Below are 19,645 nucleotides of genomic sequence, written 5' to 3'. Positions count from 1 at the left end.
TATTAATTGGTCGAAAAGTGCCGGCATTTCGAGGTGTACGAGTGTGTGCAAAAGTGCACTCATCTCACGCGACAAGGCAACACGATTAATGGCTGGGGCAACATTCAGGCGTGTTGCCAAACAGCCGGCAACATGGAAGCCTTCTTTGAGCCACAAGTGTTTCGGCCCACTCCCCTCGTTTTCGGCCTGATTTCGAGGAAAACAAAGCAACAGCCAGCCCCATGAGCTTGTGCTCCTTGCCTCGCTCACTCTCTGTGTGCCATTTCCATAGTGTTTCTGGGCCGAAAGCTTTCGGCTTTTCCGAGCTGCTCCGCCGCTCAGTTCCTCGTCGAAGTTGAAAGCGTTTGGTGCTCGCAGCGGAAAAGCGAACCTGGCGGCACCCAAACAAATATTTAGAAAAAAAAATGAATAAATAAGGAAAAGCTGGGGAAAACTTTGAAAACGGGCGCGCGAACAAGTGAGCAGCGGCGGCAGAATCAAAATCAGCAGCCGAAGTGAAGTGTAAATAAGTGAAATACCCAGCACACACAGATACACACGCACACAGACACCGGAGTTTGGGGCCTGGCATTAGAACGGCATGGGGTAGTTGTTTATATTTATATCCAGCGATTCCAGTTTACCCCAGCTTCCCCCCGCAGCAGGTGCGACATTCCTTTGATTATAGACCTTGCCTAAACGGCATTGTATTTCCCGACCTGCGTAACTATGTTCGCTTACTATCTTTAAATGGAGTGTATCTAAATATACATACTAAGAAGTAGATTATTAAATCGGCTCTTAAAGGATTTTGCGATTAAAAGATCTCCCTTTTCGTAGTGCAGCATTTCCCCAATTAAATATATGGTCTATATGGGCAATGCGATTTCCGACCCATTTCTCGGTTCGGCACCCTTTTGCATTTATCAATGTCTCCGTCCGGGTTCCCTTAGCTTGACTGAGATTGATATGGGAACAATGCAGCCCGATAAAAGGGGCTACAGAAAATAAAAACCAATTAAACCAACCACTCGGAAAGTTAGACCGGCCAGCAAAGAACCCTTAAAATTGCAGCGCGAAAATTTTAATTGGAAAAACTTGCCTAATTGAAGTTTAACAAACAAAGCGACTGGGCACGGGCTGGGGCAATGCAAATCCTGTCTGGGACAGCACAAACTTCGTTCTAATTTTCAATTAAATGAAGACAAAACGAGGCAAAAAAAATAAGGAAAGGAATTGTGCCAAGTGCAATGACCACAGCTGGATCCCGAGCCGCAGGACCTGTTTATTGTTCATTGTTGGCTTCCGCCTGTGCGGATTCCGAGGGCGTTTTAGCGTTTGGCACGTCTTTCCGTATCTGAAAACAATTAAAATATGCATAAAATGTAAATGAGAGATGCCCAACTAAAACGCCAGGACCAAAGTCAAACGCCAAGTGTCCTTTCTAGTCCACAACGATTCCGTTTCTGTTTATCGAATTTACAGCACGTCAAGCGGAAAGCACAGTGCAAATGAAAAAGTGAAAATAATTTGTGAATAAATCAGTTGGTAGAAACAATGATGGACTAACGGATTTTTGCCGGACCTTGCGTGAAATTTGGCAAAAGGTAAGAGAACCGCGAGTCGGCCGCAATTCCACTCACATTTAAGCCGCAATTCGATATCAATAAACGCACTCAGGCCGAAATTCTCGAGAGTCTTGTTTATTTGGCCGACGGTAATTAGTTTCTCTTCTCTTTTTGGGCTACCCCAATCCAGCCTTCACCACATCGACCCAAACTGCTTGGTCTGGCAGCCCATGCGGCGTATGCGTAATATTAAGATAATTGAATGGGCCATGACAAACAACAAAAACGAAAGCACAAACGAAAATGGAAATGAAAATGTTTCATTTTTTTGTTTTTATTTTTGTTTCTGCTTCTGCGTCTCTGCTTCCGTCATTCGGCCATCATAAAGCATTTTCCGACCTGGCTTGGCATATCCTTTCATTGCCTCTCATGTCGAAAATGGCCAATAAAAATGTTTACGACGCACGCACACACTCAGGTAAATTCTTGGAAAAATTGCCCGAAGAAGCGTTGAATACTTATTAAAAAATTAACCAAACTCTGGCGTACATAAGCATTCATGTGTATGGGCATGTACAACTCTTAACGATTCGCCAAGTTCATTATTTAGCATTTTCATAAAGAGTTTAATGTCTGATAATTCAGCGAAACCATCGTGGATTACGTGAATGCCATATGTGCTTATTAAATGATATGTCCAATAAGATAGGACTTTTGGCATCCAGCAGAACATTCGTTTACTTCTAATTAAAGGTCTGGGCAGAAAGTTGATGAGGGTAAATTGGCAAGTAATTAATCGATATTTCATTTAGTAGTAAACCCAGGCAAGATACCGTACATAATATAAATTAAGCAACAGACATAACTTTGTAGCATAAATTCACAAGCGAGCATTTAATTTAGACCAAATTTAACAGACCGTTAAAGTATTTTGACTTATGACACCGGTTAAATAAAGTCTCTTGAAAGCGTTTTTCTTTCATTTTTGTTTACCAATAAGTTAGTGCTTTACTAGAAGCAATCGAGCTAAATAAATATGCGCCAAATGCTCCAGCAAAATGTCAAAATCAAGTAGCCAGCAAGAAAAGAGACAAACTTTTGGTTGGCCAAAAGAGTTTTCTACCAAAAACACATAATCATTATAACACTTTAATAATCGACTTAGCAAGGAGCTCAGTTTGCCGTTTAAATTCTCCAAGCTTAAGAAAGTGAATTAGCACCATACCCGAAATGATATATTTTATTCATGGCGTATGCGTAATTCGCTTTTCGCTGACGCTGTCTCTCTGAGCTCTATATAAACATTAAAACTTTGTTTATATTCGCTGCAGAAAATCGTATGTACGCATATCCCAAAATCCTGCACGCTCACATTATTTGAAACACATACATAAAACTCGAAAGCGAACAAGAACAGTGAATTGCAAAAGAACGGCGGCAACAAACAAATGCAGAATGCCTTTGCATGTTTCGGACCGATTTTAATGGCTCTCAAATTTTATATTTATTGAAACTATAAAAAGTTTATGGGCGAGTGCCGTTGCTTTTGCTTTTGCACTTGACCGAAACCATGTCCATTTCCACGGTTCGGGAAAATCTTATTTGGGTCGAGCAAAATCCGATAGCGATCGCCAGACTTGAGTAATGCCCGTAGGTCAATTTTACAGCCAGTTTAATACGTCCGCCCAAGCAATCCATATGTCCGTAAATATATTAATTTGTTCCAGACTTGCCACCTTTTTTTATTGCATCCGTTTCGTTCTTTGTTGTGCGAATGGGCCGCGAAAGATATTGTGAGTGGTAGTGTAAACATTTGGGGGGAAAATAGAAATCTAGCAAATGTAGTTCAAGTCAATTTCGCTACTTGCCAAAAATGAAAACGATCTAGACAGAAAGACATAGAGTTATAAACTGACAAGAACGAATTTGAATGGAATCGTGAGAATTATGAGCAATATTTTTGGAACAATATGTACTTCAGCTTATGTCAGATTATTTCAACTGGAAAATACATTCTCTGTTCCAAGCCACGTGTACCAAGTGAAAATTAGTTATTTATGTGTCTGGTTTTTCGAAGAAACGAATGATCATTATAAAATATAAAAATAAGAGCGGGCGGTTGGGCGGTTTTAGGGCATTAGAGTGGGCGTGTCAAAATGGGCCATCAAACTTGCGCTGCGCCTTTGTCTCTAGAATCTATATGCTGAATCTTCTATCGTTTATAGCTCCTGAGATCTCGACGTTCATACGGACAGGCGGCGATTGATCCTGATCAAGAATATATATAATTTATATAGGCGTAAACGCTTCCTTCTGCCTGTTACATACTTTTCAACGAATCTAGTATACCCTTATACTCTACGAGTAAGGGGTATAATATATCATCTCACTGGTAATTCTTTTACAACAGATCTAATTAAATTGTGCCAAAAGTGGTAACTTTAAGTTGAAGCATTAAATGACATTCCCAGCTAAATTAATCAGCGACCTTGTTATTTTTTCGTGGCTGGTTCAATTAGGTAAAGTGCGGTTTGTTTTTGCAGCCGCTTTACCTTTACCAACACGGCGTATGAGTAACGCGCGTGTAGAACATTTATCTGCCGAACACACTTTAGATGCAAAGTGAGCGCTTAAAACTTTAACCGAATGTGCTGGGTGCGCCGTCCGCAGGAATGAAGGACAGAGGACGAGTGTCCTGTCCTTCAGTTGAAGCTGACAGGATAACCGTCATGACTGGAGGGTAAAGTGCTATAAATCAGCACTCGAACCACTTAATAAGCACAGCCAACGCACCCACACACGCACACACACATATCTTCTCCCCTGAAAATGCACACACTTGATCCTGGCTTTTACAAAATGTTTTTCGCATTCAACGCATTTTTCTAGGGTTTTCCCGTGCTTTTCGCGGCCTCCAGAAAAGCGGGAAATGAATTATGGCAACGAAAACAAAGAGAAATGTGCGGAGGGCAGCGAAAAGCAGCAGCCGTTATACAAAAAAAAACGAATAAGTTGATTGGAATAGAATTATTAACAAATGCCGACAGCTAGAGTTGCAAAAGCAGCCAGAAAAATTAATTAAAAATATTTTCTAATTGCACTTGAAATTCAAGTTTTAATTGAATGGAAACGCAGCTCACTTTAAATATTATTTAGGCCAAACTTTGAATTTTCTGCTTTTAAAACTAAAACTTTATTTGCAAAGAAAGGAATGAAGTGCAGAATTTCTACCCTGAACTATTCGTTACTATGCTGAAATATGGCTTTTAAGCTTAAATAGAAGTCATGCCACTTTAAGTCGAATAAATTATTGTGAAAATGGCGAAGAACAATAGTATTTTTCTCTCTGCATAGAATGGAGGATCCTCCTCAGCTGATGGATGAAATTTTCATGGGCGTGGCAGCGAAATGTTTTCGTCACGCGCTTTAATTGCCTCGCCCGCCTGGCCAGCACTTGTGGGCGGAATGCGGTAGGCGTGGCTGGGCCGCCTTTTCTCTGTTTTGATTTTGCGCTTGCAGAATACATATTACACTTTTTTTTGCCTTCCCATCTGTTTAGCATAAAGCAATCGTGAATTAGCCATAATTTGTTTCCAACTGCGTGTGTTTTTGTGTGCTGTGCTTATCGCCGTCAAAATAAAAGCTCATTAATGCGGCATTCGGAAGATTTTAAATATTTGCCCAACGTTTTGTTATTACCATTTTCCAGACGACGTCGCTGCCTGCCCCGCCCCCCGTCCACACCCCACCTTTTTAAATGGTCGTTGTATTATGGCCAAGTGCTCGTGGATGAGCGGCCGTGTGTTTGCATGTGTGTCTGTTTGTATTGCGGGTGTCTGTGGGTGCCTCGATTTTAATTAAATATGAAATGCGCTCGGGGATTCGCCGGTCTCCGCTGGGTACAGCTGGAAATGGATACACAAAAATCAAATAAACAAACTAGCTAACACTTGACATAGAATTGCCGATGCTCTGCAGAATAGTTTTCAGTTATCAAGTAACTAAGGCGCTACAGATAAACTGGTCTTAATATGAAATCATTAGTTCAGTAAAACTTATAATGATGAAATAAAAGTCAATCACAGTCACGAAATATAATACATATGCAACAATATGATTCCAACTACTATAATTTTTGGAGAAGAGAAGTATTTAAAAGCCAAACAACATTGCAGTTTTGTATTTCTGTTATGCCTAAATAAATATAAAGGAACTTTCAAATAGCTTATTTCGTATAATGTATGCATAACTTTAGGGAGATTACACATAAAATATAATTTTTAAATACATGCCAAATGCATTTCGTTGAAATGCTCTCTATAAAAGGCTTTAAAGTGTCACACCCGTTATGTATGTAGGTATGTCACTTCCGTTTCCGTCTCGCTTCCTTTGCCCCAATTTCCGATACATCCGTAAACTTAGAACGAAGTGAAACGAGGAAGCCGACAAAGCTAGATGATTATGAGAAGTTGTCATCGGGGCATTAGTCATTTCCCCATCTGGCCCGCGTACCCCATTGATTCCATTTCAAGGAAAACTTGGCTGGAATAGCTGGTTTAAACAGTTTGGCAGTTCCAATCAGGCTTAGTCACGCTGTCTGAAACTATTTTCTGTCGATCGAGTAGAGAGCAATTGTCAGAGAGCTTTTCCATAAGTTATGTGTGGAAATCGTCTTTGCGGAAGGCAAATTATGGGAAAACTTATGGAAAACAAATCAAAACATGCAAATGAAATCCGTCAAAAATTTGTACGAGCTATGTCTACACTTTCTTTAAACAACAAATTGTGAGCTGATTTTATATCATATTCTACACAAATTCCTATAATTATTTCATTATTATTTTGTTTACATATACTTGCATCCTTCTCAATATTGTGCTACTACCTTCAGCAAAAGTATTTTAAAATCCATTTGCGTATTCCTTAAGCAACTATTAAATTACAAGGGCGTACGAATGTACAGCAGTTTTTCCTTGTCAAAAAAAATATTATTTATATACTTGTGTTAAAACTTTGCGTGCTCGACTGCACTGAGTGTGTGAAAATGGAAAATGCAACTCATAAACAAGAGCTGTTGCATGCGTTTTGACGTGGCATCCATTTGCAGCACCGCTGTCGCCTTTTGGCCGCTGGTGGTTGCTGTTGGCCAACGCAATCTGCACCACTTGTTTATGGCCGTTTAATGAATGTTGGCACTTGGCGTGCACCAGCCATATCCCAAGCAGCGGGGAGCTGGGGATTGCATCCAGAACCACGACTCTATATGGCCGCAACAATGCTGTCCAAAGGGTCCGGCCAACGAAATGAAACGCAACGAAGCCAAACGAGCCGGGAAAGCCTTGGGAAAAGCCTCCGGAAAAACCAATTTGCTGCTGAGCGGCCTTAGACCGCAGAATGGGCGTGTTTTTCTCGTCTTTTAGGCCAACAACTCCTGCACTATGCATGCAAATCTGCTGGCAACGTAACCTGTCGGCAACAAAACATGACAATCCCTCTTGGAATTACATTTTAAAAGTGCATGACCTATTTAACAACCAGATTGTTCATCAAAATATATTTGTTCTTTAATTTTTTTAAGGTGCATTTCCATGTTTGTGTCTGGGTAGTTTATTATCATAAGAAGTTGTTATAAGAACTTTATAAGTCATGAAAATATTTTTACCAAATAATACAAAGTTTGCTTTTGGTAAAAGTCCAGAAACTTTTCACCCAACTTACCTTTTCTTTGAGTGTAGAATTGAGGGCACAAGAATTGACTTTTTCTTGGCATACAACTTTTTTTTTACATTTTATGGGCAGTAAGACAAGTATGGCGTTGAGTGTGCTTCCTTTTCAACCTAACTCCCTTCAGCTAACAAAATAAACAAGGAGTTTAAATGGAAATGGAAATTAAAATTTTCCCGGCGCCAACAAAGTTTCGCTGCCTTAATTTGGCTAATGAAAAGCGCAAAATGTTGTCTCAATACCGCGATATTCACTGTACCGCAAAAGTGGATAATTGAGTGGCGGGTAAAGTTTTTCAACTCAAAAAGCCACAATCGATGTACCTACATATACAGCCAACGCGTTTTCCTGTTCAAATTTGTCAGTGCCAGTAATTTGAAATGAAAACGTGGCAAATCAATAATTTTGAATTATCCATTCGGGCTGGCCCGCTTTTTCCGGTTTTCTGTCTGCTGGTGGCCTAATTGGAGCACACGCACACATTCCCATGAAAATGATTTGTGATTTCTGGCGATAAGTGGGTGAGTGCTCGCTGGGGAATTGAAATGGATGGGGGCATTGGAGCCGTACACATCACGGCATAAACGTAGCACGCATCATTAACTTGAAAGCTGCTTATCATATTTGCTTAATGTACAATTACGCGTTGTATTTCAGTGGCAGACTACCCCAAAAATTTACACAAAATAAAGGCACTCGCAAAAATGCCAGGAATTTGCCACTACAAATGCTAGATATTTTCGTTCCATTTAAAGAACTTTATCTTTGAATTCTTAGTAACCGCATTAGTTGTCTGGTTGACTTTGTGGAGAAATGCTTTGTGTGCAGCTTTACATTTAGCAATTACTGATTTCTCTATAATAGAAGTATTTTTTAAAAGGGCTTTAAGAATTTCACAGAGTTTTGTTCCTTTGAAAACAGATTATTATACTGAAATACCAGGTTTTGCTATCGTTTAAGTTTAGTTTGATTTTCTATTGAATTCTTCACATGACTCGTGTTTCATTGAAGCAAATTGCTTTGCTTTTTCTAATGCATTTTAACATAGATTACAAATATTTCTTGCACATTTAGACTCAAAACAAATCAATTAACTCCCTATTAGTTTGATTGAGTTATATTCGTTTTTTTAGCACCAAAAACGACTTTAACTTCAAGTAAAACTGTATAAGATTGCTTAACCATTCACTCAAGGAATAACATCAAATAGTACTAGTATTCCAGAGCCCTCTTCAAAGTACTCGGGACACCTGACACCTGCCACTCTTTTCGAGTTTCCCATCAGTCGCATTGTGAATTCCCATGGGCCTTACATAAAGGCTTGAATGGCCTCAAAGTAAATCCTTAAATAATTAAATACGAAATGGCGGGCAAGGATTTTCACCTCCTTGCACGCCCGATCGCAGGCGAAATTCTTGCCATAATAATAATGTGTAAATAGAATCAAAATTGTTGACTCGGGCAGGACAAAGTTTGCTGAAATCGAAAGGGGAGAACGAGAGCCATTTGTGCAAAATGTTAAGACTACAATAAGTTAACGCACACACGCAGGCCAATACACCAGCCGAACAGAAAGACAGACATAAAAAAAGGAAAATTCATTGACATGAAATTCGGGGAGCATTTTACGTGACAATGCCATGAAATCGAATTTGCCAAGCGACCGGAAATGCGCACAGCCTTGTGTATGTGTGTGTGTGTGTGTGTGAATGTGGGTGTTATGAGTGTGGGTGAGTGTGTTTAAGCGCGAGTCCTGCAGACAGACAAAGGGGTGGAGACCCAAAAGGGGGCGGGGCTGCCACTGCCGTCGACATGTCTTCTGATTTATGCCGCACTTTCCATAAGTTTTTCATGTTTTAGGCCGACTCGCTACCCTAGATTTGCCTGCGCCCGCTCAATGTATTCAGCCATGAATTGCGTGAGCTGCCTGTGCAAGCTTATTTACTTTTGACAGTCATGCTGGCGGTGCTGGTGACTCTGCCAGTCTCTCGATAAATCTGGCTACTTTTTCGTGGAAACCCCGAAACTGTTGCATATTTCATGAGGCTGTATTCCCGCTATATATTTCTTGATTGCCTAACAAAGGCATCACCAAGCCAATTACCTAAATGACCTGCTAAGGCATGACAAGAAACAGATATTAAATTCTGCTTAAATCGGTTGAAGTTGCATGTATATGAAAATCCACTTCATATGATTGTAGAAAAATACTTTGTCATGATAAGTTGTTCAACTTCTTTAAGTAAATATTTCGAATTATATTGTAAGATATCCTATCGACTTAAAGCCACAATTTTCTTCCTGAGATAGCTATATTTTTGGTCCTGTGGCTGCCAGCCCTGTTACCACAAGCGAAAGTAAAAGGGCTGAGGGCGGTGGCAGTCGAAGACAAAGGCGCAAAAGAGACGACAAGTGGGCTCCGAATGAAAGACACACTTGGAATTGTTTTTGCATTTCTTTTCCGCGCTCCCCTTCCCCCCGTCGCTTTGCTACCTGCTCGGCATAAATAAAATGCGGGCCCGGCAGCAGGTGCCTTTGAATTTTCGATGGTGGGCACTGTTGGCGATGACCTTCAGGTAAGCAGAGCACAAAATTGTCAAAGAATATGGCTGAAAATTAAAGGCCTCGGGCGAATGGAGCACAATTGGTTCTGGCTCGTCAAGTCCCGGATTTGAAAAGGGTTTCGAGTCAAGGGCCATCGAAGCCACCCCTCCCCAACCACCACAATTGACTTCATCGAGTGCCGGGATGAGACCACAGTGAGCACAGTGAGGCTCTGGCCATCCAAGTACAGGATGTGCACTCGTATTCCCTTCATAAATCAAAGCTCGATTCATGCAAATTGCTTGCTCGCTGCCAAATGCGTTCGATCACGTAGTTGATTACAGGAAACTGGCCAGAATCGAGCGTTGGCAATTTGGTGCCGATTGGGAGCTGCGACAACATTTAAGACCCGAAATTGCTCAATTTTCTTGCTGGACCAAGCACAAAAAAAAATCAGGAAAAACAGAAGCGAACCAAATCAATTGTGCCGCGACCAGGCTGAGATGCCGAAGCATTCGGCAAATGGCAGCTCATTTTGTATTTATCAAAGGCATCGATGGGGGGGCAAAAGCCCACGTCTGGCCTGATGGCGGCATAAACTTTTATTTCAATGAGAAATTCTATTGCACAGTGGTCCCTAGTCTAATTCTAAGTTTTAATAGAAAATCGTTCGGTTTTATAAGTAAGCACTTTAAAACTGGACAAGAAGCTTGCTTATAACAACTTGGAAAAGTTACATTGTCTTAGCATTCGCAAACTTAGAGCATGTACAAATATTACTCATACGCACTGTGAGCTTGTGGCGAAATAACACTCTGTTTCCACTGTGCGGTATGCCAGACGCAGCTGTTTACAAAAAAAGTGAAACACACTCTATTTCCACAGACACACACACACACACACACATACGCACGCATACTTGACTGCTTTCTCCCGCTTTCTCGCCACTTCCGCTGCACGAGACAAGCGAGAAGGAGAAGCAAATTCTGTGGCATACTTTTCGGCTGAGCTTCTCCTTGGCATACAAATGCAGGTAATAACGGCTGGGAAAACTTTCGGCTCGCTGGCATTTGCAAATGAATGGCGACTGTTCTAATTTTGGCATGCCCAGAATATTCGCCTGTTGTTATTTTCTCTTCTCTTAAATATTTATACAAAAAATGAGCAGCTAAGCGAGCTAACACACACACATACCCACCCACACACTGCATCGGATTTATTATTAATGCCCCCCTCAAACATACGTTTCAGTTGAGCCCATTCCGTGTTTGGTTACTTTTCCGAGTTTGCTGAATTTTGCTGACTTTGCCCAACTGTTTGCCCAAGGCCCATTCAGGATTTCCCATTCCTACTTTTCCCACTCCTGCCGCTCCTTCCGCTTTTGCTCCTGCCTGTTGCGGCCTCTCGCTTATTATCATTTATTTACTTATTTATGTCTAGCGCGTCAGTGCCAATATTTTATTTTTATTTTAGTTTGAGGACGCTGGGCCAGCTACTCATTCCATTGTGCAAATGGCCAGGGGTCAGGGGTCGGGGCTATTTGACCGCCAAGCTTGGATCCATTAATAAAGTTGCCAAGCAAATATGGTCATATCCAGTCGAGATTGGCTCGATAACGCCTTTATTGAATTGTGACTGGCATCTGTTTTCACTGATGTGATTTGAGCTTAAATGTTTTCAATAAATATCTGTGAAACTCTCAGTAGACATTAAATATTATAAATATTTATACAAGTGGAGATTAGTTAAAAAGGGCTTGAAAAGTTTTAGATATATAAAGCGTCGGTCTTCATAAATTTCTTAAGAATTTATAAAATTTGTTTTTGCCTACATTTGCCATATGCCATCCAAATAACAACATGTCAGTGGTTCTTTTTTAAATATGATAACTTAATAGGATTAAAGTGTACATTCATTTTACATAGAAACTCAAAAGCACAATATAAAATTGCTCTTTTCTTTAAACAATAAAGGAATGACTTACATAATTTATGAGCCAAGCCGTAATTCCAAACATTCTCCCCTTGAACGCATTTCAATTGAATAGTAATAAGTCACCTCACCTGTTTTATTAACAATTCAGTAACTCTTTCTGAACATTTTTATCGATTACATGGTGAATGCAAAAGGAATGCATATTGCAATGCCAGCAATACCAAGTTTTCTTCACTCTAAATGCCAGATAGCAGGCGCTGAAAGGTTCTTCTTGCTTCTTAATATTTAACAGAATATCGACGGCATTGACAGCACGCTCTGGACACATTCCCCATTCAATGGAACCCCGTTGGCCCAGCCATACATTTGGCCCATCCAGTAATGGGGGCCATTTGACACCCACAGTGGCCACGTTGTCCAAGATACAACAGCCCAGTGGAGGAGTAATAGCACAGGCAGCACAAGGATAAATTGTGTTTGCCTATAGTCATTAATATCCTCCTCCCAAGCCAGCGATAAACGTTGAGTTCCACGCCCCCTAGACATTTTTTTTGTTTGACAGTTTTGACGAAACGCCAGCCTAAATCGTCGGAAATTGACTAATAATGGGGTTAATCGCCAATAACGATCATTTCTAGTCAAGGTAAATTGTCTGTTAACCATGAATTTCGGGGAAACTAGCTATTACGTGTGTGCATGTGTTGAAATAAAGTGTAAGCCAAATAGTCGATGCAATCCATGGGTTTAAGCCATGAAGGCTATCGAGTTAAGTTTAGAAATGTATAATGTTTATGAAATTCCAAAGTCCAAAGAAATCTAAGCTGGACTATCAAAGTATCTGTGCCACAAATTATGTAAAATAATCCATGTGCACAGCATATTGCTTTTAATGCTTTAATGAGCTAGTGAGTATTAAGTTGGAGAGCGTGATTTAAGCTTGAAATTAATGGTTTTGTGGTAAATTGCTAACTTAAACATTAACTTCGTTGTTATCAACGTTATCAGCAGGCAAATGAGTAATTTGGTCAGCATACCCTATCAAATATCCAATTATGGTCGTAAAAACTGCGTTGGCTTTATATACCGCTGTATCCACCGAAAATGCGTGACAATAATTGATGTTTGACAAGCATATTGTTTTCAATGGGTTCTCTACCTAACTGTGTAGACATAAAAATCCAAATAGTTAACTTTGTTGCTCGTAACGCTTTTAATGGCTAGCTTAGTTGGCACTTTCTAAATTGTGTCCTGATAAAAAGTGAACATGCTGTAGAACACTTTTTTTGGGGGCAAACATCTGATTACACTGGCTAACCATGGTCAGCTGAAATGGGTATTGCACTTGGCTAGGTCGTATAATTTTCACATCATTGGGAACGTTTTGACTTGCCTGGTGGGCGGGCAAGGTGCTCATTAAGCTTAATTCGCTGGGAATCAAATATTTAACAGATAAGCCAGATTGAGACGGCGAAACACGTGTGAGTGTGTGCTGCGAAGGCTGATTGAAACTGACACCCAAGGCACTTGCACCTCGCAATGGAGGAATATAAAACGGCAGGGCAGGGGAGGGGGGCGGTGCAGGAAACGCAGGACCACGCCATGTCCTGTCCTCCGCCGCTGTCCTAACGAGCAATTTAGCCAACTCATTGAAGCGGAATTAATGGCAATCGATTTTGTTTGGCGGTCGGCAGACAGCACCTTCTAGGACGAAGGGAATGGGTCTTCATTAGTGGCAGGACGGCAGCAGGATTCCAACAGGACTTGCCCCACCCGCCAGTATCCCCTCTTAAAGCCAGCATTGGGCGTGCTCAATTATTTTTAATCGTTTAAGGCATAGCTAAAGCACTTTGCGGTTGCAAGGATTTCATAGCTTAAACATTCCATACATCAGTAAAAATATAAATTACTTATCAATAACTTAAGTGTGTTAACTCTAATACTTACGTAGTTCACCCTCTTTAAACTTACAATTTAGGGCAACATTTTCGCCTCTTCTTTCGAATGCCAAAATGTTTCAATCAACCAACAACTGAGTCAAACGCTAACACTTGCTGACTTGTCCAACTTGTGCTTTCCCCTTTTTTGGCCACCAGTGTATATAGTGTGTATGGACTTATCCCTCGCTTGATCATGGGATGAAACTTTTCTTGTCTCGCATGGCTTCGTTTTTTATTACGTTTCGGGTTATGCAAAAACTTTGCCATAAATACAATTTTTGCTCTTTTCAATTTGTATTTTCCAGCTGAATCGAGAAGGATAAACTTTTTGGCCCGCTATGCCCAGGAATTGTGCGGTGGCGAGGAGCGCGGCTGTTGATATAGATTCAGATTCTGATTCAGATACAGATACAGAACCAATTTTATTTGCCGCTCGCATTGAACATGTGCCAAAGCTGCGGGCTGCTCGAAGCTGACTCTGGTAAAACCGCGACGAGGACGACGATGCCACTTGATTTTGGCCAACTTAAATAAGCAGGCAAGGCGAGGCGAAGCGAGCCGCCACCACACCGCACCACCCACTCAATCACAGACACAGCCGCGCGCAAAAAAAAACAAACAAATAAACTAGGCAAAAAGCAGCTCGCAACCGGAAATGGCCGCGCCCATCGACGAGAGTGTGCTCAATGCACTGAGGGGCGTGACCAGCGCCCACACCCGCCTGCCCAAGCCACTACTCATCAAGATCTACGTGGCCAGCCTGAAGCAGGAGTTCAACCAGGAGCGTCGCATGCTCCTCGAACTGGTCGGTCCCGAGCTGCAGTCCCTCTACGATGACCGACAAATTGAGGTGGGTGCAAATTATATTATTAATAGTTTAATTTATAATTTAACAATTTCATTTATGAATATATGAACTAAAACTTGATTTGATTCGTACACAGCTGGAATTCGTGGACATGCACTTCGGCACTGGCGACCTGGAGGTGCATCAGCTGGAGCGGGATCCCTACTTGATCCATGACTATCTGCACGAGATCGACACCTGCCACGCCCACACGAAGAGCGTCTTCTTCATGGTGCTTGTGGGCGATGGCATCGGTCGTCAGCTGCTACCCACGAAAATAGACGAGGACATCTTCTCCGCAGTCCTGGCCGATCAGCAAACCTCTGCCGATCATGAGGCAATGCTGGTCAAGTGGTACGAAAAGGATGCAAGTCAATCGCAACGGCAACTCAAGCAGGATTATCGGTAAGTTAACGAGTTGAATACGTAATCACGTTTAATTAGACGACCTAAACAATTTATGAACCGTTTTGCATTGAAGAGAAGCAAACCAGATGTTGTTTATTGATCGGTTACACATGTCGACCAGTTAAGGTTGTTTTGTTCTTGCCTGCAAGCGGCGTAATCCGCAACTCAAACTGCAACCGAAATAGTTATGGACAAAGTTGGCCAATATTTGTCAAAGTTCCGTTTCCGTTCCATTGTGCCATGTTTGGCTGAAATTATCCATGCGCCACATTCGCTTTGTTTGGCCACTCAATTGGAGCTGAACTTTGGCAAATATTTGAATGGGCGAAATGGGGAATGGGTGTGGCAGGGCAAATATGGAGATGCCAACACTTGCCTCGACATCTGGAACGTGTCCGCCAGTTATTGAAACCCCTTTTGTTTTTGCAGCCTGCTGACCGCGGATGCCTGGCTGGCTGAATCACAGCAAATGCAAAGCTTTCTGGAACAAGCCTTTCAATCGTTGCTTCAAGGATCCGGTGCATCAGGACGATCGCCTGACTTTGTGGAGCGGGTTCAGCTACTTCGACGCACGCAGATCGAAAGAGAAGTCTCGCAGGCTATGGGTAAGTTGGGTTTTTATTTGTATCCAAAGAATATTTTCATATGCTAAGTACGCATTTGCAGCTCTCACCAGCGAGAAAATCCTGGCAGTTTTCCGAGAACGAGCCGCTCAGTGCAGCAAGGGGGACGTGGAGGCGGCAGAGCGGCTGCGAAAAATCAAGGACGAACTCACCATGAACCTTTCCACAGATAATCACACTACACTTGTGTAAGTTTTCCGGCTGCATATATATGTCAGTTATTTCATTTAAAATCCAACAAAGAAGAGTAACTTTTTGATAACAAAAAAATTCAGTATATCGTTAGTCTGATGTGTGCTCACTTACGAAATCCACTACTATCACAACTTTAAAAACTTTAATTAATTACTTTTGGTAATGTAAAAAAGTTTCATTATGATAACTTTTGCCAACCCCGAATAAAAAAAAAAGTGAAAAGGCATTATGCAAAGTGCCAATTAAAGCATTAAAGGCTCAGCTAAATAATTTTTTTACTGAAATATTGACAAGGACTTAGTGGAAAGCATTTTATATTCAATTATAAAAAGCTAAATAGATTCTGATCACGCGCTATAACTGAAATCTAACGATGTCACATTTAATCATGTAAAGTGTGGCATTCACAATAGAATTTTTATATTATTTAATATTTTGTGAAAGCACTAGTCTGCACATTTGACTATGTGTGCCTAAACCCATGACTTTACTGACCTCCAGGTTTTTTGGTTAGGAGTGCTGGCTAATTGGGGCTATTACCAATTGCAGGGTGCCCGGCAGTGCCGCCAGCGAGGCCATCGACCCGGACAACGAGGACCACGAGTCGTACTTGAGCAAGTTCAAGAACAAAGTGACCGACAAGCTGCGCCTGCTAATCGAGGCGCATATAACCAATGATCCCGACGTAATCAAGGGGAGGAAAAAGACTGTGCAGGTGAGTTGGATAGCCACTTTGGGCCATTAATATAGCTGACAGGTAACAAAACGCCTGCGGGCCGAGAGTTAAATTAAATGTTTTTTGCTGGCAGCACTTGCTGCCCCACTTCTCTAAACCACTGAACGCTTATTTAATCAACAGCAATTCTGATTGTTATTTTTCGGTTGGCCAGTTGGCCTGCGGCCGAAACGAAGAATCATAAATTAATTCCAAGAATTTGCCACAGACAAAGTTCGGTGGTACGGGCCATTATGATTTGGCGTTACCTTGTTTTTTATGCCTTTTTTGTTGAGCTTTTCTTGGGGCTCTCCATTGTTTATTGGCAGCGCCACAAAGTCTCGAGTTGTTGGCTAATAGCTGCGCGTTAATTAAATGTTCGGCATGTGGCAGGTATATTAGGCTTCAAAGCAGATGTTTTGGCGCAAAAAAGTTGGAAAATAAACAAAGAGCAAAGATAGATGGGGAACAAATGGGAAATTTAAAATGTTTGAATGAATACCACTTCAATTTGCACAGCCACAAAGTGGTCATTTGCAGAATAAATCCTTATTGAAAAGAATAAAAGAAAATAAAACACAAGCCACTCTGGTGAAAGCTAAAGGAATATTTGCAAACAAAAACTGGTTAAGGATTCTCTTTATATCAACTTTTACCTGAAATATGTTGAGATTTTCGTTGGGCAATTGCAATTTCCAGGAAAATTCAACTGAATCCGTTCATGTGCAATCCCCTCTTATAAAGTACAGTTGCGAGCAGAATAATAAGGTTGCAATACAAAAATCCAAAGATGTATTTTATTAATAACTGTGGATAAATAAAATCTAATGTTCAAGTTGGTAAGTTGATAAAGTGTTTACCAGAATTTTCTATGTTTGTAGGCAAGAACATTAAGATTTGTTAAGTATGCCTTTAAACAGTATGTTTCGCAAGTTTTATTTTGAACTACAACTATGTGTGTGCATATGTGTGTGTATAAGCGCAAAAGGATGCCCGAAAATGTATGCTTTGCATATGACAGTTGTCGAAATTGAGTTTGAAAGAGATTTCCTGCAATAAAAACCAATTGAAATCGAGTTGGCCCAAAAACGTCAAATGGCCGAGGAAATCGTTTAGCTCAAGGTTGCCGCTACCGCCCGCTTAGCAGCGCCACTCACATCGCCTTCCGTTCCAGTTGCGGTTTTCAGCATGGCCCTGCATTGCATAAGTTCACTCGCCGCCACCGCCCCGACCCCCATTTTGGCCCCCGCCCCGCTCCGCCCCATCCATAAACGCCACCTCTTGTTGGCTTTTGTTGAAAGCATTTAACATTTCAGCTCGGTCGCAGCCGAAGGACGAGGCGTAATGCGAACTGGTCGCTGCCATTAGCGGGCGAACACAAGTGGTGCACTCGAAAAAACGGCTAAAACAGGCAAAAAATATGATTTCATAACTAGAAATTAGGCATTTATCAGAAGACTTCATAACTTGTATTTTATTTAATGGCAAGCGCTGTTAGTTCCTGTGTTAGCTTAGTCAGTTATTTAATGGTTTCTCAGTAAGGCGCTTTCTACTGTAATAATTTAAAATTAATATGTTGTAGTGCAGTAGACCGGGTTGCAGGTTACATGTTGCCGGCTCACTGCCTCAAGCTCCAGCCTCGCCCTAGTCATTTTCCTTTCACGGCTCTGCTCTACAGACCTCCCCCCTTTTACCAGCGCCTCTGACACATTAACACACTTACACTTGGGCACAATGTAGCCACGCCCAGCCAGGTCGTCCCTTGTTTGCACTTAACGATGCAGCAACGTAAACTGCATTCAGGCCCGGTCAACATCCCATACCATTTCATCCTTCCAACCGAAACACCCTCCCACCTTCAGCCCCACCACCGATGCGGATAAAAGTGTTGCAAAGGCAAAACCCATCTGATCCACCTCCACCGCGCACTTTGACAAAATGTTGTGGCATTCGTTGCCGCAACCAAGAAATATGCAAAGTGCGCAGACCCCCTCTGCGCCATCATCTAAGCACACCATAATCCTCACCTGGTGCAACACGTCGTATGCGCAACCTTTGCAAACCTTGTGCATGTGACTCTGGCACTCTGCGAAAATGAAATTAAAGCAAGTCAAATGCCAACTAATTAAGCGGCAACTCAGGTGGCTTTAAGAGAGGAAGCGTGAAAGGACACGCAGCTCCTGGCCTTATTGATTCGATGGGTTGTGTCGCCGAGAAGTGCATTACGAGATTCGCAAAGCAAAAGCCGCTTACTGGCGAAAAATGGTATAAGAGACTCCGCCACAGACTCAGACGCAGTCTGAGCCCGAGATCCTGACAAGGCCAGGATGACTACTTGTTAGTGGCAAATGTGCCACAGACAGACACTCGCCGAAAAATTATGACTGCTATTGAAATTCAAAAATAATTATTCTAGATTCTTAAACTAATTAGTGGGTTGATATATGATACAATACTTATAAAACTCTTGGCTAACTTGTAATTTTTGGAAATATTAATATAAATACAACCACAGTCCTTACTCCGTACATTAAACTCAAAATATTTAAATAGATTTTTATAAGTAAAAGGGAAATTCCTTTAAGGTCCACATATTTCCAGCACTTAGCAAGTCTGTTTTTCCAAGTACAACCCGCTCAGACACCTGCCCAGCAGGTGGACAGGTGTGGGGGGTGGGGGGTCACAGGTAAACAAAGTTACGTGGCAAACACGCTGAATGCCACTCACGGACGTTCCGAGTGATGGGGATACTGATGCCGATGCCGCGCTCTGGTCTCGGTAACTGCGAACGCAGGCGGGCGACACTTGGCCATACATGTGCGACTCTATTTTATTTACTCACAGCTGCGATGAGGTAGAGAAGGACCTCTTAGAGGTCACCTCACAAACGGAAGCTGGTCCGAGATGAATGCCTGAAGGATGCGGATGGAAATGACACTGGTCTGGGATTATGGCTGCCGGTGGCATGTGGCAGGTGGCAAATCCAATTACGGGCAAACCAAAACTGCTACCGGTTTTGAAAACATTCAAAGTGTATTTCTATGCAAATGATTTTCATATGCCCGTAATCAAAAATAATTACATTCTGCTCAAAAAAAAAGAAGTAAATTGCACACTGTTGACCTTGTTCGCGGCACTCAAATGATCATTTTGAAACATATTTAAAGCAC

General features: G+C 41.7%; 1 protein-coding gene across 10 annotated transcripts in view; it reads left to right on the top strand.

Annotated features, from left to right (window-relative positions):
- The first annotated feature begins 345 nt into the window (after positions 1–345).
- LOC117137177 (NACHT domain- and WD repeat-containing protein 1) overlaps positions 346–19,645 on the top strand; it is a 33,944-nt gene continuing 14,644 nt past the window's right edge. For 7 of the 10 annotated variants that reach the window (XR_004459136.1, XR_004459137.1, XM_033298500.1 and 4 more), the window contains exons 1-7: positions 346–501; positions 1,465–1,586; positions 13,993–14,537; positions 14,632–14,939; positions 15,372–15,547; positions 15,609–15,753; positions 16,310–16,475. Coding sequence is in view for 8 of the 10 variants with exons in the window: in XM_033298500.1 (XP_033154391.1) it covers positions 14,343–14,537; positions 14,632–14,939; positions 15,372–15,547; positions 15,609–15,753; positions 16,310–16,475 (990 nt within the window). In the remaining 2 variants the exon portion in view is untranslated. Of the gene's footprint in view, positions 502–1,464; positions 1,587–2,010; positions 2,026–7,777; positions 7,793–13,992; positions 14,538–14,631; positions 14,940–15,371; positions 15,548–15,608; positions 15,754–16,309; positions 16,476–19,645 lie in introns of those variants that run through there. The other 3 variants (XM_033298493.1, XM_033298495.1, XM_033298494.1) reach the window with 3 other exon arrangements.

Source organism: Drosophila mauritiana, chromosome 2R, assembly GCF_004382145.1.
Source record: "Drosophila mauritiana strain mau12 chromosome 2R, ASM438214v1, whole genome shotgun sequence".
NCBI lineage: Eukaryota > Metazoa > Arthropoda > Insecta > Diptera > Drosophilidae > Drosophila > Drosophila mauritiana.
Note: the sequence above shows the minus strand (reverse complement) of the source record. Positions and strands in the feature narration are given on the sequence as shown.